The 23,735-nt window shown below is 37.8% G+C and overlaps 1 protein-coding gene across 1 annotated transcript in view; it reads right to left on the reverse strand.

The window, feature by feature from the left end:
• Positions 1-23,735, reverse strand: part of CACUL1 (CDK2 associated cullin domain 1) — a 72,434-nt gene that overhangs the window by 5,850 nt on the left and 42,849 nt on the right. The window contains exons 4-7 of the mRNA XM_003994457.6: positions 18,295-18,390; positions 15,955-16,057; positions 10,249-10,338; positions 5,845-5,983 (exon numbers count right to left, since the gene is read on the reverse strand). Of these exons, the coding sequence (XP_003994506.1) occupies positions 5,845-5,983; positions 10,249-10,338; positions 15,955-16,057; positions 18,295-18,390 (428 nt within the window). The remainder of the gene's footprint in view (positions 1-5,844; positions 5,984-10,248; positions 10,339-15,954; positions 16,058-18,294; positions 18,391-23,735) is intronic.

A 23,735-nucleotide genomic window follows, 5' to 3' on the forward strand; every position in this document is an offset into this window, starting at 1 on the left:
CTTAATGTACATGAATACCCTTCCTACAAGTGGAAGAACATGAGCCTTCATAAATATTAACCAGTTCCATCTTAGACACCTAGAGAAGATTCTAGTTCCACTTTACAGATAAGAGATTCTGATTAGGTCCTAATGCTACCCGTAAATCCTACCTTTGTCTCTCCAGTTTCTCAGACTATAACCCAGACAAATAACTATAATGAGTAATAACAACCAATTTGCTAGCTTTTCCTTGCTCGGTCACTTAGCAGCATATACCTTGTCCCATCTTTTCCTTCCTTAAACACTTTTGGCTCCACCCAGCATAGTCCTTGGCCGCTTTTTCTTTCCCATGTATATATTCTCTGTAGGCCAGGATGGTGATCATACATACCAGTGCAAAGACTTGAAATACTATCCATATACCAATGACTCCCAGGTTTGTCTCCAGCTCTGATTCCTTCCCTATGCTGCAGATAGGAGGTCCAGCTGTCTCCCCTCATCTAACTGGGTGAGTCAGGACTGCTGGCAGTTCAGGATGGCCAGAATGCAGTCTGACTCCACGCCACCCCACTCCTTCTTCCGTCTTCCTCAATAAATGGCACCACCATCCGCCCAATTACTCAGATCAAAACCCTGGCTCATTCTTGATTTCTTTCTTTCTCTTGCTCTGGAGCATACTGTCGCAAAACATAATCCAAACTCAACCACTCCCCATCATCTTCATGGCTCCACTCCCAATTCAAGCCACCATCATCTCTCCCCTAACACAGCTGCAAGACTCTTATTATTAGTCCAGACCACAGCCAGAGCCATCTTACATAAAAGCATAAGTAAGATTATTTCATGCCTCTGATTAAAGCCCTTCAGTGGCTTTCCATCACAGTTAAAAATCAATTCAAACTCATTTTCCCAGTCCTGTGAGACATGGCTCTTGCCTACCTCCCTACCCTCATCTTCTACCTCTGTTCACTACACTCCAGCCATGCTGGCTTTCCTTCTGCGCTGAGACACGCCAGCACTTTGGGACTTTCCTTTGTCTCTGCCTGCAGCACTCTTCCCGCTAGTTAGCCACGTGGCTGTCTCCTTACCACCCAGGTCCTCACTGGAATGTCTCCTCCTTGGAAGGCGTTTCATGTTCAAGTTGGCTGGACCAGCCCTTCACACGTGCTCTGGTCACTCACTCTTTATCCTATGCTGTCTCGGTTTGTTCACAGCATGTTTTATTATGTGAAATAATTTGCGTACATGTTCGTTATTTATCTCCCAACATTAGAGCACAAGCTCCATAAAAACTGGGCCTCATTTTTACCCAATACTTAGAATAGTGTCTAGCACATGGGCAGAAAATAAATATCTGCTGAATTAACAAATCAGTGAATAATTCATAAATGGCCTCTACAGATGGATTATGAAAATGCTAGCTCAAGTAATTATTTCATGCTTTTGAGTCATCTTCTAGATTAGCAGAGTTTCCCACCCTCCTTCCCTGGCTGTGCTCAAGACCAGGACAGAAACCTCTTGCTGGACAAGGCGAGGAGTCTCGATTACCAGCAGGAAGAGAAGATACCAAATGGCCTCTGAAGGTTTTTTCTCTAGGCTGGGCATGTAGAGAAAAACATGCAGCACACATAGCATGAACTAGCATCAACGAGCCTTAGGCAGCCTAAAGAACCCTCAACAAATCTGCCCTAATGCCACTTTCCTAACACCTCTGCTGTTAACACTACCCCTGGCCAAAGCCAGCTGTATCATCACAGTTAAGCATTCACCAAATATTCTGAAGCAAGTAGGTTAATGCTGATCAAAAAGGCAGACACAGGATTTTATATCCAGAGCCTCAACTTGTATACACAACCTTCATTCCCACTCCCAAAGGGTTAAATAAAAGCTGAACACGTAAAAATAAGAGGAGAATAATACAGATGTGCAAACAACAGAAGGCACAAAGGGATGTGAATGTGATATGTGAATGTGATATATGCGAGAGGCTGTGTATGTGGCCAAATATCTATGTGGCCAAAGATATTATCTAATGCCCCAAGTCTGGCAAGCTATGGCTGCCCTCAAAACCAGACCCCTGCTACTAAATAAAAAAGTGCCAATTCTAGAGTGACCCTCTCAACTAAAAGATCAACAAGATCCCTGCAAGGTTCTATTTTTGTTGCAGAAATCCAAGTAACAAGTACTCTGCAAGATACCTGCTTTTAAAAGCTATTTGGCACAAGCTCTGAAGAGACCCATAGTCTGGTTTGAAAGAGAATGTTCCGTCTAAGGGCACTCATGTTAGAAGTTCCCAAACAAGATTACATAATGTCATCTTTGATACCAACCTGCCCTCCCCAACCCTCCAATAATCAACTTAATCATGCAGGTAACAAATAAAGACAAAATTCTGCTCTCATATGTTAAGTCTAGTATGTGTATTTCCATGTACATAAAGATGCTGCACATGAACTCCAGCTCCGATGAGAAATGCCCATTAACTGCAATCGAGGATATATTTGACAACACCCACACCTCATTTCAAAGACACTCTGTGCCATCCACATCGAAGCTGTGTGATGCCTATTCAGGACTACACCACGTAAATGGAACACGATCTTAAATGAAGAAATTGTGAAGCTGAACAGGAATCGTGTAACTGGTTAGACATAAATCATAAAATGACTGCTCAATCAGGACAGCCAGTAACAGAATTCTGGTCAGACAGTCTGTACTATATTCTCAAGGTTTTCTGCATTGAAGGACATCATTTCTTCCAAAACAATCCTAGCCAGATAATGAACAAAGGCAGCATCAGGTCTGGCAGGGCAGACTGCAGAAGACCCACATACAAGAGATTCACGGAAGCACGGGCAGCCTTTCTCTCAGCTGTTGAGTATATGATGTGCACACACCTTTCCATGGGGGGCGGGGCGGCTCAGCAGTGGAGTGGAGTGAGTCCAAGAATGTCAGCTTAGACAGAGCCTACTCTGTGCAAAGCAACCTTCAGCATAACCTGTGAGGCAGACTTTAGTCCTCACAGTAATGCAGAAGTTGTTAATTTAATCCCAGAAGGGGCCCAATCCGGTTTGTAAAATAAAACATTTTAATCAGATCACCTCTTGAAATACTAACATTTAAATTTCAGGCAGAAGTTGTATGAAAGAATTCCACTAAGAGAAACAAAAATTCTAATACACACCAAAAATCCAAGGGACCTTTCCCGACTACAACCCACTTGGCCTTGGCAGAGCAGCGCCGTATTAGTCCTTCACGTACAAAGGCAACGCCACACTAGACTATTTATGGAGTCAGTTCCTCTTTCATCCCGAGCAAATTTTAAGAGCTGCTGCACACTAAGCAGTCCTGCACCCTGTCCTCTTCTTCCAGTTCCAAAATCAGGCTTAGGAAAATATCTGATGTGTTTACATAGTTCCAGACACTGTTCTGGAAGGTGAATTCAAGGTGTTCAGAGAAATCCACAAGAGCTATCTTCACACAGTGCTTCACAGAAATAAAGGTTTTCAGAAGGCTGTTTAGTTTTTAAAGGCATCAATAAACTCACCTCTAAAATTAAAAGCAAACATTCAAATAAAAACATGAATAAAAGCATAAAGACTTCACTATTATGGTAAGCCTAAATTAAAGAAAACCATCAAAGGTATACTCAGATTATTTTCCATTCCCTTAAAAACATTTAAGAAAAAACTTTCAACTGCGATTCAAAACCCATACACCATAAAGAAAAAACCTGATAATCACACAAAAATAAAAAACTGCTGCATGACTTAAAACACAAAAGCCACCATGAGTAAAGTCATAGACAAACTGAGAAAACTAACAGTCTTATCTTGGGCAAACAATTTCTGCACCACACAGAGAGCCCCTAGAATTCAAGAAAAAAAAGACTAACAAACAGAAAAGTAAGCAAAGGTCATAAGCAGGCAGTTGACCAAAAAAGAAATACAACATGTTCATATTCTCAGCCTCACTCATAAGAGAAATGCAAATGAAACCAACTCTGAGTAATTATTTTTCACCTGCCAGACCAGAGAAAATCCAAAAGTGTAACGACATACTCTACCGGCAAGACCATAAAGAAGAGGTACTTTCAAAATTTGCTGGTGGATATGCAAAACTGCACAATCCCCTGTGAAGGGAAAACTGGTGATACTGATCAAAATTACACCTGCCTTTTATTTTCGGCTCAGCAATCCCACTGACGGGAATTTACTCTCCAGATCCACCTGCAACAGGTACAAAATTATGCACGTACAAGGGTATTCACTGTAGCACATGTGTGACACCAAGACCGGAAATAATTCAAGTTGCCATCCACAGGGGAATGGCTAAACAAGTTCTAGCTACACAACAGAATGTGTAAGAAAGGAATAAAAATGAGAACACATATCATGTCTGCTTGCATCGGTATATCAAAAGGCACACAGAAAGGAATCAGCAGCAGCTCATAAAATGGTCACCTAACGAGGTAGGAACAGACTGGAAGACAAGAAGGAGCAAAACTTCTCAATGTATGCTTTTTATATCATCTTGACTTTTGAACCGTATGAACAGAACAGCTCTTCAAATATGACTAAGTAAAATGCTATGCCATTAAATGGCTTTATTCTGTGTATGAAAATAATACCATTATTAGAAATACTGCAATTAATGTCAGGAAACACCTGGCCACTGGACATCAGGGAGAAAAATTAGCCTAACATTCCAGCATTCCTATGGCCTTCCCTTAACTTGATCCAAGAAAGTCAAGATTACCAGACCTATCTACACAGCTTCCGTGAGCCTTTCCTGTGCGAGCTGCCAGCAAGGGGGCAAATGATGAGTGGATTACTCAGTGCCCCCATTACCACATGAATATAGATAGCACAAGGGCAAAAGGGGAATAAATACCAACCCGTGAGGCTACAAAGAACAGACTTTCTTTGCTTTCTTTCCTAACCTGTGCTGACACTAGAGACAGTAACAGTGATCTTGGTCAAGACTGGTGTTCCGAAACTTAGCTTGGCTTCAGAACCAGTGAAAGAGAGGGTCCATCCCCAGCCTAGCCTTAGATAAAGTGAATCAATATTCAACCTACCATTGCGTTCACAACTATGCCTAACTTTCCGTAACTTTCTTCCTTTAATGTCAGGAATTGAAACAAGAGAAGGTATGTAAGAGTGCTGAGAGTAGGGATTATGAAAATATAAGGCCTGACTGCACCTTTCAATGATTTGGTGACACAACAGGGTATTTTCCCATAGTATAATCTATTTCAGTTGAAAAAATGCACTTTGCAAGACTTTCTGGGATATAGCTACGATATTGAACTGCAAATTTTAGAAAAATTAGCCAAGTGTATGTATCAAAACCAAGGAAGGCAAATTTTCTGGACACATGTAAAGATATACTCTAATTTTTAAGAAGAAACAAGTAGAATTTAGGACAAAAGTGAAAATATGAAAAACAGAATCTAAAAGCCTCTTTACTGGTTTAGTCGTAAAACGAAGTCATTTGCTTGTACCTCGTAACTAAAGTACCTTGTAACTAAACATAAAATTTCTCTGTTTTCCCAGGTGTTGAGAACTAAAGTAGAGGATCAAAACTAGAAGAGCACTTAGAGGCTTCCCAGTCTAACTACTCACCCACTGAGAAATCCTGTCTTCAAATCCATTTTTAGTGACAGGCGGCTTCCATGGAATCAGACCCCAGCTGTCCCATCTCTGCACAGACAGGGAGCCAACGGCCTCTCCCCGCAGTGTCACCTTGACCATTCAGCAGTTATTTCCCACTCTAAGAACTCTGGCCTCCCTCCCCTGCCAAGCCAAACTGGCCTAAGGAAATGGACATATTTTGTCAAAAGGGGGGAAAAAAACTTGCCTCGTAAAACCATTCTGTATAAGTTCTCTTTGAAGTTTCTGATCTTCAGCAGCATATTCAGAAAGTTCAGACTCCACCGCCGGAGGGAGAATGTTTGGAATAAATTTAGAAAACAGAGTTGGAGCCATCTGAACCCACTCTGTGAGGAAAGGAAAAGATTCATTAAGGAAATCAGACAAGTTAAATGAAAAATGTAAAGTTTTCTTTTGTTCAAAGAAAGAATATATATTAAAGCAAACTCAAAATGGGGGGAAAATTAGTGTAATCCTATTCTGATAAAAAATATACAACCAGGTTAAATTTCCTTTCTAAAATGAATTTATAGTCAAAGAAAGCAGATATTTTTCCATTTTGCTGTTTTAACAAAATTTAATGAAAATCTCTAGAGAATCTGTGAATGGACCTATCAAAAATTGTGATTAATATGGGGGAAAAATGAGTGAGACAGGCAAAGAATTCCAAGTGGAAGGGACTTAAAAGTGAGGGTTTGGTGGAAATACTAACCCCTATAAGCATTAATTAAACAAAACAAACAAACAAGAAAGCAAAACACTCTTAGAGCATGGTCCAGATGGGAGATGCACAGACGTATGAGCAAAACACATAAAGGGGATTTAAAAAGTATACATTTCCAGTTATACTAACAAAGTCACAGAGATGAAAGTACAGCACAGAAAACATAGTAAAAAATATTGTAACAATTGGTGACAGACGGCGGCTACGCTGATGGTGGTGAGCACTGAGTAATGTGTACAGACGGAAGTGTCGAACCAATGTTCTATACCTGAAACCCACATAACGTTGCATGCCACCTATGCTTCAATACCAAAAAAAATTAAACAAGCACACCACATATGTACATACACACATACATACATACTGGCCCAAGAATAGAGAATAGTACAGGTAATAAGGAAGCATACAAAAAGTACCACAAAAATGGGGGAGAGAGGTCTAAACATTTAGGAAGTAGGCTGAAGATAACTAGAGTAAGTACTTTTGAAATAAAAACCTATTTTGGCCCAAACTAAATTATAGCAAATTAAATGTATGCAGTATTGAAAGAAAAGAGAATTAACATGGGTATCAAATTATTGAGAAAGAGATAAAAGATAAAGAGAATACTCTATAGAAAAATAAGCGTTCATCTATCAAAACAGAAAAGGCAAACATATGCATCAGACATGACAAAGGTGAATCAGTATCCTTATTTATAAAACATTTTTATAAATCAGTAAGACCAAATAAATGAATGAAAGACAGGACTAATAATATACAAGACTTATAATTTACAAGAAAAAAATAAACACAATGACAGCCTTGTTAATATTCAAAAAACTCAAGCTAAAATAAACACTCTCTTCCTCTTATTTTGTGAATGGTAACTACAACTAACATCCACCTGTATCAAGGGCATGCTAAAACTAGCATTCCCCTACCTTGTTGGTGGTCTTAATTTAGCACTGTTATCCCTTTTAGATTCTTTTAGTCTTGTCCTTTCAAATTTTCCCTTTTGGAAAACATCTTAATGTACATATCAAAAACCATAAAATGTCAATGCTGTATTTAATCCAGTGAGCTCGCTTTAAAAATTGTAATTTGAGTAAATAATTCTAAATCTGAAACAAACACAAGCAAACAAATATGTTTAATGCTGTGTGATGCTGGGTCACTGGTAAGTAAAAAATGCCCAACAGGAGGATAGTAAGTTAAACACGACCAGAACAAAACAACAACAACAACAAAAACAAATACCACAAAAACACCACCAGGGCCAAGCTGCTCACGCACTGTATAAACTCATGGCAAAAATGTTCTCAATAGTGTCCCTCCTGTCAGCTCAACTCAAGTATGGCTTTACGGTCTCCACACGGTGCCCGGGAGAGCCGCTAGCCATCAGTCAGAGATGGCAGGAGTCAGACCGATATGCCATTTTCAGGAACTCCAGGCAATCATTAAAATACAAGATGAAGGAATCAAAGAAAAGTGTGTGTATGAAATGAAGAAGGGCCGGCTGGGACAGCTGGCACTGTGTCTCAACTAAGCTTCTAAAGATCGGATGGAAACACACCAAAAATTGTAATAGTCATAAGACTCTCCAAGGATTAGGGTCTAGGAATTAGTTTAAAAAACTTTCTTGGGTGACTCTCATTATACAAAGATCAGTGCTTGAGAACCACTGCAATGAAAGAAACTTCCACATTTAAAATTCAACTTTTAAAGTATTTTAACCTTAATCTGTCCAGTGACTAAAACTACTTTAACAAACCAGGAGCACAACAGGCACTGGCAAGACAGGTAAATGTCAAAATATGTTTAATAGTATCTCAGAAAATGCCTAGGGCAGCAAACGGTTAGTCTGTGATAAAATTCGCCTTTTCAAAAGGACAATTCTCAAATACAAAATTCTCCTCACAAGTAGTATGAATCCTATTATAAGAGCTCGAACATGGATAAAACAGCATTTGGATAAATACATATCTGTAAGTTTTCCTACCCTTAGTGATTAGTTTTATTATGCAATTTTGCTATAGATGATAAAAGCCAGAGCTGATAAAGCTGCCTACTTGGGAGGCAGAATTTAGAAACTTGTCATACTGCATTTGGATGCCTTCCAAAATTAAAGAAAAAAAAAAAAACATTCATAACCTATAGCACTAAAAGAAAACTTCATGAGCCATTTTCATCATTTAATAAAATGAATACAAAATTCTGAGAAACTAGAAAACATCAGTTTACTGGACATATGTAATAAAATATTTTTGCTACTTTATGTAAGTAATTAATTACTTTATAAGAATAACTTGTTTACAGTTATCAAGAGTAGAGCAAGGCCTGATCCAAATTTAAGTAACATTACATATGAATATTCTAGCAGACCCTAATCATTTACAAAGTAACCTGGGAAAGAAGGTATTTCTGACATCACAGTCTACTACTGGTACCACAGTTTTTAATTGGTTTCCATTTCAGCAAGCTAAATTCTCACATGTCTTTCAAATTAATTAAGCAAACAATCAAGCCGTCAATTAATGAAAATAAAATAACCACTGGACCCAACTGGAGAGTAATCAAAACAGCTAATATCAGCCATGCTTATTATCAGGTACCATGTTAAGCTCTTTAGATCATGTTTTATTTCATTTAATCCTTAAATGACATAAAGAATTCCACAAAAAAGCACTGTCAAAAAAGCATCCCTTAAGGTTTCTAGATTGTAGAACAATGTTCTACCCTGAGATCTTTTTTTTTTTTTGTTTTAATATTTATTTATTTTTGAGAGAGAGAGAGAAAGAGCAAGAGCAGGGGAGGGGGGTGGGGGGGACGGCACAGAATCCGAAACAGGCTCCAGGCTCTGGGCTGTCAGCACAGAGCCCAACATGGGTCTCAAACCCACAAACCGCAAGATCATGACCTGAGCCGAAGTCGAACACTTAACTGACTGAGCCACCCAGGTGCCCCTACCCTGAGAGCTTTTGCAATCTCTCTTACTATAGGCATTTTGTAATTTGCTGGACAACTGTATGACAAGATTGAGGTTCTGGCTTATAAATAGGAAGATAAATACAAAAACATCTTGGGGTTCCGTTATATTCATAACTTTTTTAGTGTGTTTTTTTTTTTTACATTTATTTATTATTGAGAGACAGAGAAGGACAGGGCATAAGCATGGGAGGGGCAGAGAGAGGGGGAGAGACACAATCTGAGGCAGGATCCAGGCTCTGAGCTGTCCGCACAGAGCCTGACGCAGGGCTTGAACCCACAAACCAGGAGATCATGACTGAGCCGAAGTCGGACGCTCAACCGACTGAGTCAACCAGGCGCCCCTCATAATGTTTGTTTTTTTAATTCTAAGATAGATACATTAAGACAATTTACAAGCCAGGCCTCTGAATACAGTGATCTCTGATTTTTGGTTCTGCTATTCTGACTCTCTCTCTCCTCACAATATACTTATGAAAATGACTGTACATTTACCAACACTTCTAGATTCCTTGCAATTTATAAAATAGGCCTGAGAACATGAAGTTGTGGGTGTGTATGTCTACATATACTTGCAGTGTGGGGTACAAGCAAAGGAGAAACTCCATAACAAAAAAAGAGATTAATACTGGATATGAGATTCAATTTCATCCAAAACGTCTGCTACAAATTCATTCCTTGTATTTCCTAACCAAGTTGGTTTTCACTAGTGTGGAAAGAATTTCAAGCGAGTCCTGAGTTTACATTTCATAATGATGAGTGTAGTATCTACTCAATGTTTTCTGGTTTTTTTTGCTATAACAAATCCAAATACCATTAAGCCTCAAGAAACAGATAGACAAACACTGTCCTCTTGGATAAGCTGGAGCTACCATAAACAGATAAACAAGCCCAACCCCAAAAGAAATGACCACTATTTACCTGGTCTGAGAGTGTATAGGCCTTTCACAATATTTGCCATAGTTGAAGGTGTGACCTGAAATGGTGTTGACTGGGCTTCTAAGAGTAAAGCTGAAAGAAGAGAAAATGGGTTATAAAAATGATAGAACACTTATTGTCAAGGTTTCTGTTACTATTTTTCCCAAAGACTAAAGAGCAAACGAGCACAAGAAAAGAACAGCCTCAGAGGACAAACCAAGTTTATACTCCAAAGAGTTTTAAAAATCCAATGCACTAGAGCTCAATCTAATAAGTAAACACGTGCAGGTCTGTTAAAACACTAAGGGAGATTATTCAATTCATGGAGGTTCTGAAAATAAGCTTTCCAAAAGCAACAGTATTCACGGTACTTAGCAAGTGAGCTGAGAGTACCTCCCACTAAGTTCATGAGTCAGGAGGTTTACATTTGGAAAATAAAATGGTCTCTAACCCCCTTGAATCATTTCTCTTTCCCCAAATCGCCATATTTGAGGCTCCTGGATACTTCATTCGTAATTTTAGGAAATGCAATCAGTCAGAAAGTCACTTTTCCAAATGCTACAACCACATGTACTACTTTTTTCTTACTAAAAGTAAAGACAAGACACTGCCTGGCTCATCCTCACTTTCCTGACTCTCACAACCACAGGACTCCGACCGACAGTGACAAGAGAGTCAGTTTTCTTTTAGGTTATCTTCTCCAATGAAAATTTTATTAAAACATTTTTAAATAAATAGAAATAATTCCTCCAAATAACATCATTAACAGATATCAACATATTCCTTCATTTCGTAGATACAACAGACACCACTGACTCAGAAGTTAATTTTTAATTTATCTCTCAAAGACCTACAATTGACTACCCCCAAACCCATAAAACTTGGCATAATTTTACTCTAAGCCGAGCTTGTAAAGTCATATATAAGCTATGCCTTTTCACAAATGAAAACACCACCTCACTTGGCCAGCAATGATTTTATAGTTTTCAAACACGCAATGCGAGTTACATCTGAACTTATGTGATGACAGTAAGAGGTATACTGTTCAAGGTGATCCTTCTGCTTCTATGGTCAGGAGAGAGCTGCTAACTCTGAATGGCACAGATAGATACATTTTAAGGATGACAAAAGCACTGCAGAAAATGTTTTAGAATGCAATTATTTTTTTATTATTTATTTTTATTTTATTTTTATTTTTTAAATAATTATTTATATTTGAGAGAGAGGGAGAGCTTGAGCAGGGAGGGGCAGAGAGAGACAAAGACATAGGACCCGAAGCGGGCTCTGCGGTGACAGCAGAGAACTCGATACCGGGCTCGAACACACGAACTGTGAGATCATGACCTCAGCCAAAGCTGGGTGCTTAACCGACTGATCACCCAGGTGCCCCTAAAAATTGCAATTCTAAATTTTAGACACTAGGAGTCTCTTCAACTCAAGGTTATCTCTAATTTCAACATATGTCCCACATGCAGACTCTATCTCAAATCATTTCCTACCTTTTGACCAATCATTTTGGCCTTCGTAAATCTTGATCCCACTAAATCTTCATGTTCAGTCACATGTTAATTATGTAATCAAATATATACATTTACAAATGAAGAAATGATACATTCACAAATTAAATTATACATAAAACATATAAAAATTAATTTGGGGTGAATTAAATGAAAAGAATTATATTCAATAACAAACAATTACAAAGTTGAGAAGGTGTTAACAGTTCACTAAAATCCTCTCCACCTAAATTATTTTTAGGAGATCAGTGTTTAGAAGACTTGTGGTTGATCTCCTCTTTTAAGAAAAAGGAAAAGAGAATCTGGGGAGGCAGCAGCTTGAGACTGGGAAGAAAATATTTCTTGAGTATTTAACAGGTGCTAGGTACTTTACAGGTTTCTCATAAACTTTACTTACAATTTACTTTCTCACAAGCTTAATTATCATCTTTTTTTTTTTTTAACAGATAGGGAAACAGAGGCTAAAAACAAAACAATATAAAACACAATGAAAAATGCATCCAAAGTCACAGAGCTAGCAGGCAGCAGAAGAGGGCTGAGAACCTATGTTTCACTCTAAATTTGCATTCTAATTCACCATGCCACCGTTGAAATACAGATCTTACATGTAACAGGTACTAATAAAGTACTAACTAGTACTAAAGCCACTGTTAACTAAACCCTTAGTTAACAGTCCCCCCCCCCAAATTATATAGTTAAAAAGACAAAACAAGGATTCTCCAACAATCCCACTGATGGAAACTAGAATTGGACTTTAGTGAACTTCTAATGCTCTCACCTCTTTACAGTCTATGATATTAAAGTCCAGAGAGATTAAGTGCCATCCTGAGAGTCACACAGCTTAACAGTTGACCTGGAACCAGAACGAAGCTCCTCCACTCATCCAATTATTCCTCAGAGCTACAAGCTGACCCCAGGGCTTCTCTCCTCTTTTAATATGAGAAGTAATTCTTAAAATCAAAACTGAAATTAAAAATATTTTTTGGGGTGCCCAGGTGGCTCAGTCACTTGAGTGTCCAACTTCAGCTCAGGTCATGATCTCGTGCTTCACAAGTTCAAGCCCCACATCGGGCTCTGTGCTGACAGCTCAGAGTTTGGAGCCTGCCTCAGATTCTGTGTCTCCCTCTCTCTCTCTCTGTTCCTCCCCGGCTCATGTTCTCTCTCTCAAAAATAAATAGACATTAAAAAAAATAATAAAAGTTAAAAAAAAAAACTACCTTTATTTGCAATGAGAAGTCACTATCTTCATTCATGAAACAATTGTTAAAATAGGGCATTAAAGGGACACCTAGGTGGTCATTAGGGCATTAAAGGGACACCTGGTTCAGCTCAGGTCATGATCTCGTGGTTTGTGGGTGTGAGTCCTATATCCGGCTCCACACTGGCAGGGCAGACAGGCCTGCTTGGGATTCTCTCTCTCCCTCTCTCTCAACCCCTCCTATCTCTGTCTGTCTGTCTGTCTCTCTCAAAATAAACTTAAAAAAAAAAAAAAGCCTGCTTTTAAAAAATAATACACAAATTTTTAAAAACCAGGGCATTCGAATACCAATTATTCATTAGCAGAGAGGGTGTTCATTTTGCTCTGCTGTAAAACATGGCCCCTAAATTGTTTCAACAGGTCTCCCACTGAGAGGTGTCCCTGTCCAGTCCCCTGGAATCTGGGTTCTATAACTGCCTGCTCAACAAAAGACAGCAAAAGTGACACTGTGCCAGTTTCTAGGCCCAGGACTTAAGAAACTGGCAGTTTCCATTTCCTAGATCTTGGGACACTCACTCTTAGAGGGAACACAAGAGAGAAAACTACAGCCACCACAACTTGCCAGTCAGATGAGTGACCCATCTTCAAAGTCCCCGACCCCTGGGTGAGTCGCATCAGCCGATGCTGAGTACAAAAGAGATAAAGTGCCCCGCAAAGCCCTGCCCAAATTGCAGATGTGAGCAAAATAAATGACTTTATAAAAGATTATGTGTTGAGGTGATATGTTACACGGTAATAATAAACACTAGCATTTTCAAATGTATCTAAAGCCACAAAAAGGAAATTACTGATCAGAATTCAGAAAATTATACACATGGAATGTAGCTGTTTTTGCTGGAGGGGATAAGTATAGGAAAATAAATGTCAACTAGGGCCAAGAAATCAATTCTTAATAGCTGTGTTTTTCTGATTTAATTAATACTAGCCTTTCTATGCCTTATTTTCTCCATCTGTAAAATGGAGGTAATGACTGTCCTAAAGTACCTAGAATAGGTCCTACTACATAGTAAGCACTATGTGTGTGTGTTTATTTTTAAAAAATCTTTTTTTTTAAACATAACATTATTAAACACTTAGAGTGTCTCTTGTTGTTACAGAGCCCAAACTAGGCCAGTGATCACTGTGTGAATCCCTTACTCTAAGCACAATGCCTGGTAACTGCTCAACAGATAACTGATAAGCTCAGGTTTATCCAATTTACAAAAGCTTAAGGAACTTTACAGTTTACTTGGAAAAGAAAAGCCTGTCTACCTTTAAATATAATTTTGGTTGAAAATCAGATTCTATAATAAACAAGATGATAATTACTTTTTTTTGAAAAATAAAGTACAAATTAATTGAAGGTTTAAAAGGAAAAAAAAATTCATTTTTTTCCGGATTTTATGTCTTTATGTGGTCTGATCTTATAAAATATCATGAATTTATGGAAGGCTTACATGGACTGAAGACAGAGTTGTCTCACCAGATCTGGACTACTATATTCTCTTTGAATATTTTCTTTGTTTTTGCCTAATAAAATTGATTTCCAAATTAATGACAAATATAAAAACATACAGAGTAATCAAATAAGCTTTTCTACCAAATGGCAGCGTTTCTCAAAGAATTTTAAAAGGAAAGACTTCAAAATACTCTGTTCTAATTTACAATGAAGGCAAAGACAATGTCAACATCAGAGATAATATTTAAGTGGTTGTAACAGCTGCAATATCTCATGAGATTACGTTTAAAGATGTTTATAAACATATGTCCAGTTTTTTCAAAAGTCGTACTCCCAAGATATCAGTCTCTATTCTGATTCTAGAATCTGCTGGGAACATAATAATGAAACAAATATTACCTTCATCTAGCATATTATTTGAAAATTCTGCTTTTCTAAAATAAACCAGCCCAATGTTTAACAGTTCCTTCTCTTAATTTAAACTCAAAAATTAGAAAGAGTTTATGGTCAAGCTTAGACTAATTCTTCTGTAAATACTAATAAAAGTTTGCTGTGGTACAGACTATTTATGACTATTAGGAAAGCAAAAAATACATACTACAAATCCAAATATCTGCCAAATTCTAAAAAACGACTTCAATAATATACTGCATAAAATAGGAGCTTTTAAAAGATGCTGAGACAAACTAACTGAACTTGGCACTTTGATCTGCTTACTTGCTAACTATGTTGCCATTACAGTAAACATTTTACAAGTCCCAACTAATAGAAGAAAAACTCAGGACCAGAGGCTGAGAAGCTTGCCTAACATATAGTTAATAAGTGACAGAGCCAGACTAGAGATTTTTTTTTTTTTTTTTTTGAGAAGAGATTTTTATACCAAAGGGTAAAAAAATCAGAGAGGATTCTGTGCTTCCATTTCAAAGATACAGTATTGTGCTCCTTCTAGAATTACCAGTAACAAAGTTAGGGGTTAACTTCCCCCATTGTTGGCGGAGGGATGCGGGGGAAGAGGAAGTGTCAGGCCAGATAATAAAGGCACTCACTGCCCAATAACCTGGCTAAGTGCCCCCAGCTCTCCAGGGGGCTTCAAATCACATTTTCAATTCCTTTGGGTCTCTCCCTACAGAACTGAACTTCCAACACTTCTTGCTATGATTCAGAAGATGTCAACACTGGGCTTTATATGCCGATGCTCTCTAATCAAAAATCAAAAAGATCACTGGGGTGCCTAGGTGGCTCAGTCGGTTAGGAGTACGACTCTTGATTTCAGCTCGGATGGTGATCTCACAGTTTGTGAGGTCAGTTCATGAGGTCGAGCCCTGCGTTGGGCTTTGCACCAACAGCACAGAGCCTGCTTGGGATCCTCTTTCTCCTCTCGCTATGCTCCTCCCTGGCTCATGCTCTCGCTCTCTCTCAAAATAAATAAACTTAAAAACAAAAACAAAAAAAATCTTGTTAGTGTTAACTCATCCCTATAAGTTGAAAACACTTACGCATTAGGCTGTAAATGTGCTTTTCTGCAACATGTTCCGTAAACAGCTTTATAAGGTCATCTTTTAGGTCTCTGTTAAGCTTGGTTTCGATGTAAAACTTATTCTGAAAGAGAAAATACATTATGTTTAGTGTATCTATTAGGGGGAAATGATCTGTCTAATGAACTGAAGCACTAAAAAATAAATTATTTTAGGAAACAATTTATAAGGGCATCAATTAAAACATTAAACACCAATATCAGAAAACAAAAGCCCTGCTACTATTAGTTATATGTCTTTCTGGCAAGGGGTTAAAGTACATAAAGATAAAATGCTATGAACCACATACACACTCCAAAAGAACACGGGAAGACACTCAACATTAACTAAACAGATATAGAGACACATGGACCACACTGTGGGAGAGGCACATAACATGCCCTTTAGAAACACTCCATCATTGAAAGGCAACAACAGGAAACACTAGGGAAAGGTACCCCCTTTACCAACGATCTAGGCTGAGCAGGGACTGGTTGACTCCCCAACATACAATCCATTGTAATCATTAGTCTAAGTTATTCACCTGTGGCATTTCTTAGGAATGGTTTTTGATTCAAAGGCAGACACATGACCCAACATAGAACAATCAGACTGAGGGAAACCTAGGCTTTGGTGCCAAGCATCTTATAGTCACTTTACAACCATGAGAATAAGATGAAACAGATGCTGTGTACAGTGAAGAGACAAAAAAGAACCTGAATCCTTGGTAACACTACTGAACCATGGATTCAACCAACCCTAGAGACAGCCTTATTTGCAGAGTTTTATTCCAAGGGATTAATACTTTTCCTAATTTGCTTAAATCACTTTGAATCAGGTGTTCTGTTTTTTGTAGCCAAAAGCATCCTGATGAGAACGACTGGCAAGTCAAACAAGATTGAACTTGTTCATATTTAAATGTCAACTCCATGGACAGACGTGGGAAATACAAGGAAGAACATTAGCAAGTTGCTCTCTGATTCTCTTAATTCTTAGAAGATTATAAAAATCATAATAATACGTACATGGTGACAAAATAAAACCATGCAACAAAAATAAGTCTCGCACAACAGACCCTCTGTCGCATTCCCAAAGGCCCCATTCTACTGCGGAAACTTTTGTATATTCTTTCTAAAATGCTGCTTGCATATATATGAATATGCTTTATTTTCCATAATAAAGAGAAAACACTTGCTATAAAGAAATATTACATACTGCTTTGCATGTTGCTTTTTTTTTACCTAATGTATCTGGAGATTTCTCTCTAAATGTACATACATGTTATTACCTTTAACTGCTTACTTTTCTACTGTTAAGTATCTCCCACAAGTTATTTAAGTAATAGTCCCCTGCTGATAATACAGATTTCTCCCAGTGTTCTGTTTTGTTTTTTCAGCAAGGTATATTTTATGGAGAATAAATCATTTTGGAGATTAGTATTTCACAGATAGCAATCTTTATGCTACAGAATACAGATGAACCCAAACATCCCATTTCCTAATCTAAAAAACAAAGAGGAATTGCAAAAATGGTTCTTAAGGGCCCCTGCCTTCAGTAAGAACACCAACATCAGGGTTCTATGGCTTGGGCACCTGGGTGGCTTAGCCGGTTGACTGTCCGACTTCGGCTCAGGTCATGATCTCACGGTTCGTGGGTTCCAACCCCATATCGGGCTCTGTGCTGACAGCTAAGAGCCTGGAGCCTGCTTCAGATTCTGTGTCTCCTTCTCTCTCTCTGCCCCTTCCCCACTTGCACACGCTCTCTCTCTCTAAAATAAATAAAGATTAAAAAAAAAAAATTCTATGGCTTTATATATTTAGGAGAGAGAGGGAGGCAAATCAACAAAGTCAACAGACTACAAACTATACTCATGGCATAATTCTCCAAATGAAAGAGATCATAGTGGAAGAAAATTTTATTATTCTACTTTTTTTATGGGGTGACTTGACATTATCGCACATCATGTTTTTAAATATATTGCTTAACTCTCTACTTTCTGAGGACAAAAAAATCTTTCTTGTATATCTTTATTTCCCAAGCACAGGATCTTCCATATGGCAGAAATAAAATAAATGCTAACACAGTGACTGCTGATTATTAATGCCTAATTGTCTATTCAGCAGTGTTATTTATGGAGTTTTTAAACAGTAAAAGGGTAAACAAGTCTATGTCAACACAATCAAACATTACTGAGGTAGATTAATTTCCATTTCTAACATAATACATAGTAAAAGAGAAAGAAAACATGCTTAATTCTGTATCTATCTGTATTTAGGCCAATAAACTGAGATACTTTGGAAAGGGAAAACAGCTCTAACTTACCATATATATGAAAAGAGGCACAATGCTCTGCAATGCTCCCATATATTGTCCAAGGGCTATATTAAATCTTTCAATATAGAGATCTGGAGGGCTGGCCTGTGAGACAGAAGATAAATGTGATCATTATGGGAAACCAAGTATAAAGACCTTCCAATACAAATCTAAAATGCAAATACACTCAGAAGTCCAAGTCAAAATTCATAATGAAATTCCCAATAAAGAAAAGGAGAAGGTGTATATCCTGAAGTTTAGTTTAGACTTCTTTGTTTCAAAATCTGCTACGCAAAACTGAAGTTTGGTTTTGCTGTCTTTAAAAACTGTGTAACTTTACCATGCTAGCTAAAAGGCTTGCTCGGTTAATGAGTAAAAAGTTGAATTCACAAGTTGTATTTATTAAGATAAATGATTTTTAAAATTATCACTAAACTATGTGTACATTTCTGATAGGAACCAGGCTGTATTTGGACCTAGAATAAGGAAAAAAAAAAAAAAACAAAAAACAACTCAAGGAAATGGTACAGGCTTAATACACTATGAGAATGGCTGTTGGGGGCGCTTGGGTGGCTTAGCTGGTTAAACTCTTGGTTTCAGCTCAGATCATGATCTCACACTTGGTGAGCTGGAGCCCCACATCAGGATCCACGCTGACACTGCAGAGCCTGCTTGGGATTCTCTCTCTGCCCTCTCTCTCTCAAAATAAATAAATAAAATTAAAAAAAAAAAAAGTTTGCTGAATTACCTTAGGCACAGTAATATTCCGAGTTCTATACCACTTCTATAGCTAACCAATTAGTTAGAAAGCAGAGACTTAAATGGTTCATATACATCTGCAGCTCTGGAGAGCAACAAAATAAACATAATACATGCCTGGCTTTTAACTCATTGTTACCAAAATACCAGGTCATAAAGCCATCGAAAGAAACACTTCCAATTTTACTGCGGGCTATGGACTGAATTATGTGTCCCCCTCCCCAAATTCCTGTGTTGAAGCCTGAACTACTGTGCCTATATTTGGAATAAGGAAGCAATTAAGGCTAAATGAGGTCATAAGAGTGGAGCCCTGATCCTTTAGGATTAGTGTCATGAGAAAAGATACCAGGGGGCTCAACCTTCCTCCCTCTCTCTTTCTATCTCCCTCCTCCACCTATCTATCCCCCACCAACACACTCAGAGGAAAGGCCATGTGAGCACCCAGCAAGCCCATAGCTGTATACAAGCCAGAAAAAGAGCTCTCATCAGAAACCAAATCAGAGGCTACATTAATCTTGGACTCCCCAGCCTCGAGAACAGTGAGAAATAAATTTCTGTTGTTTAAACCAACCAGAGTCTGCGGTATTTTGTTACGGCAGCCCAAGCAGACTAAGGCACTGTGTTTTATGAAAGTACATCCATCTACCGTTGCATTGTATTCTCTAAAGGTAAATTAATTAGGTGCCATTTTAATATTGAAGAAACGCACAAATGGGCAAGTCATTTGTCTAAAATTAGAGAGTAAATAGGATAGACCCAGGTCTCCCAGCTACGAATTCATTCCAGAGCTAGAGAGTTAGGGGGATGGGCATGGCACAACCTGCCATGCAAACAGGTGGTTCCAACCCGGCGAAGTCTCACTACCTGACAACCATAACCTGCACAGAAGGTCTTGCTTTCAAACAAGGTATAAGGAAATGCTATGCTGAAAAGATTCCTAAGTGCTAAATTTAAGCAATGAAATTATAAAACCATTTCAGCTATACTGTTTTAGAAATGTCCCAATGTTCTAATACTATTTTTAAAATAAGACTTAATTTATACTTTTTTCAGTTCTACTTAGACGTTAGAGTATGTGTAGTGAACTGTCCTTACTTCTAATTCATCTCTCATTATTGAATAGAGGGTTGGCACAAACTAGGTCCTTTTTCCACATTTATTTTTCTTGGTCCTCCTAATTACCTGCAAATTGAATGTTATGTCCATTCTACGTATGAGGCAACTAAGGGCTCAGAAGGAGTCACTTGTCTACAGCCCCACAGCCAGTGAGCCCAAGAACTAGGACTCAAACCCTGGTCAATCGGAGTCCTTCCATGTATCCACCCTCCTTGTTTGGCACCCTGTAACCTTTAGAACAATTCAGGGCACACCATCTGCCTCTCTGCTTCACATCTTGCTCCTTCTTGTACACGGCCCGGCACAGCACTCACAAGGCACTCCTAAACAGTTCCCAAACAACGTCGGTGTGCTGTTTGAGACCTCCTTGACCCCTCTTCCTGAACGTCTCTATCACTAGGCCCTGATGAGACTCACCCTGGGCTAACTTCTATTCACCCTTCAAGATTTGTGTCCCTTTCTCAAAACTATCTGAGATATAGGCCGTCCCACAGGGCACCATCCCTCTTCTTCACTTCTCCCGCTAACTGGTCTTTGCCACTAAACTTCAAGTCCCCGGAGGGCAAGACCTGTGTCTTTTCTTTATGCCTCCGCAGCTGACCACAGAACCTGGAACACAGCACGCAGAGATAAATGCATTTTTGCAAGGACAGTCTTCCTTAAATCTAAATTTCTCTAAATGTATCTAAATCTAACCTAATCTAGCCTTGTTTTTATCTAAACTGTTTTATTATCTGACAAGACTGTATGACCTTAGGCAATTCATTTAGCCTTCTGAATTTCAATTTCCATAAATATGAAATAGGAAGAATACTAATTGTGCTACTTCTAAGATATGCCAACAATCAAAGAAAACAATATGAATATGCTTTGAAAAATGTCCAACATTACAAATGCATATGCAACTAGTGAGGATAAGTAAACTTTCAGAGTTAACCACCTATTTGTCTAATACTTCAGAAAAACCTATTAACATTATGAAAGGCAGTCTTTTGTTAACTAAAGAAGTTGGGGGAAATGGTTCCACATTATAAGCATACTTTTAACTATAACTAATGGACAGAATCACATGTAATATCTTTTTCTAAACTGCTGCAAAGAGCTCTGGAAATGATATTTCAGCATCCAAAGAAATAAATTTTAGAAGTATTATATGAGAAAAAGAAAATCTGAAGAGTTTTTGCATTAAAATAATTTTCCCTTTTCATAAAAGGACACTTTATCTATTCAGAAGTTAAAAGTATGAACACTGATCAAAAGGCACACTTAATAGCAGACAGAATAAATAAAATTGAATTCCTTAGTTATTCTTTTCAAGAATTCCCAAAGCCTCAAAGGTTATGAGTATTAAAAAGCACTTTTTGTACTAAATCAAATGTCAGAACATTTACTTAGCTTTTTTAGTTCCACATTTCATGCAGCACTTATTCAAAACCTTTTAAATGACAGGACTATAAATTATAACAGTCTTCTAAAATAAATCCAATCTCTTTACTAGGAACTAGAAATAACTGCTATTAAAAAAAATAACAGATTGTTCCTCCTTAAAACTTAAGTTCAGTATATCTTGGGCCCCACTGGGGAAATTGCTACCTATTTGATTTACATCATTTCAATATGCATGTATTTGGCTTGGACATTAAATGCAATTTTTTATCCCTAAAATAAGCAAGGTTCATTTTTCTTCTAAAAAAAAGAAAAGAAAAGAAAAGAAAAACAAGAAAAAGCAAGGTGACAGAAAAATGACCATTGCTCCAAACTTGCTCCAACTTTTCATAACAGACCTAGATTCCCTGAAATTCATAACACAGCTGGTAGGAATGTTTCAATCTCTTCTGTTTTTAAATGGGTAATACATTCATCTGGTTTAAAATTCAAATGCATTCAAAAGGAAGTAAAGAGTTTACCTTTACTCCTTCCTCGCTGGACCAACCAACACTTAATTCCTTTATATCCTTCCAGAAGAATTTTACATACATACGAGAAAATAACTATCCCATTTATATCCCTTTCCACCCAAATGCTAATATAAAACCAAAACAATCTGTACCTTTCCTAACAACATTATCTTGGAGACTTTTATTCTAGTGGCTCTCCAACGTTTTGGTCTCAGAAACACTTGACACTCCTAAAAATTATTAAAGCTTCCAAAAAGCTTGTATCATATGGATTGTATCTATCAATAATTACCATACTAGAAACTAAACCTTGGTTTTAAAAATATGTATTCATATTTATTCCAAAATGACAATAATGAAGTTATTTCATTTTAACACTTTGTTATAGTATATACTTTAGATTACAAACTAGTTGTATGTAAATAACGATTTTCCCAAAAAAGGTAAGAAAAATGACATTGTTTTTACATTTTTGCAAGCCTCTTTAGCACCTGGCTTAACAGAATCTAGCTTAACTGCTAGATTCTCATACCTGCTGTGGTATGGAATCAGTCATGGTATGTTGTTTTGGTTGAAGTAAATGAAGAAAATCTAGCCTCACACAGATATGTAGGCAGATAAGGAAGGCATTGTTAATATCCTTTTCAGGTAATTGTGGATATTTTTCTTTGAAACTTGACAAGTGGTAGTTTCTTAAAGGTTAGTTGCAACAGGAAAGCTGAAACTATCATGAATTCTTTGTACTCTATTACATTAAAACCCACTGGTCTATCTTGTACTATGGATGGATCTTTTACCACATACATTTTATATCATCATAAATTGGTCATTTATAAAATACTGACTGAGTTATGCAGATCTTCCACACGTTGACACGTTTCACTATACATGAAAAAGAAAAAATTACATTTGTTACTATCACCACCTATCTCATCAGAAGAGTTTTTTTTAAAAGTCCTAGAAAGCTATCAAGGTCATGGTGGTAGACCATGCGGGTTTTCCAAAATTCTAATTTTCACTTCAAAGCTCGAATTTTATCATTGCCAACAAATACTGTCAGTTGCTTTCCTTGAAGTGACACACTTGATTTGAGAAAATGTCGAATATACCAAAGTCTAAACAACCACAGTTTGTCGTCATTCTTTCAAATAAAAATAGTGTCTACAGGAAAACAAAACCCAGCTAGTTTAGCTCAAAATTTATACAACCACACACAAGTGCTTTTTCTTAAAACAATCACTGTACTTTGGTATGTAGTTTCCCATTTCTTCACACAGGATTTTTTAAGTTTATTTTTTTGTTTTTAGTAATCTCTATACCCAACATAGGGCTCGAACTCCCAACCCCAAGATCAAGAGTCACATGTTCTTCCAATCGAACCAGCCAGGTGCCCCGCACAGAATATTTTTAAAAAAAAAATTTTTTAATGTTTATTTATTTTTGAAAGAGAGAGGGCAAGCACAAGCACAGGAGGGGAATAGACAGAGGGAGAGACAGAATCTGAAGCAGGCTCCAGCTGTCAGCACAGAGCCTGACGTGGGGCTCAAACCCACGAACTACGAGGTCATGACCTCAGCCGGAAGTCGGACGCTTCACTGACTGAGCCACCCAGGAGCCCCCAGGATATTTTTTAAAGTACCCAAAGTTACCATAAAGTTAATAATTTTCACTGCTTCG

This window comes from Felis catus, chromosome D2 (genome assembly GCF_018350175.1).
Source record: "Felis catus isolate Fca126 chromosome D2, F.catus_Fca126_mat1.0, whole genome shotgun sequence".
NCBI lineage: Eukaryota > Metazoa > Chordata > Mammalia > Carnivora > Felidae > Felis > Felis catus.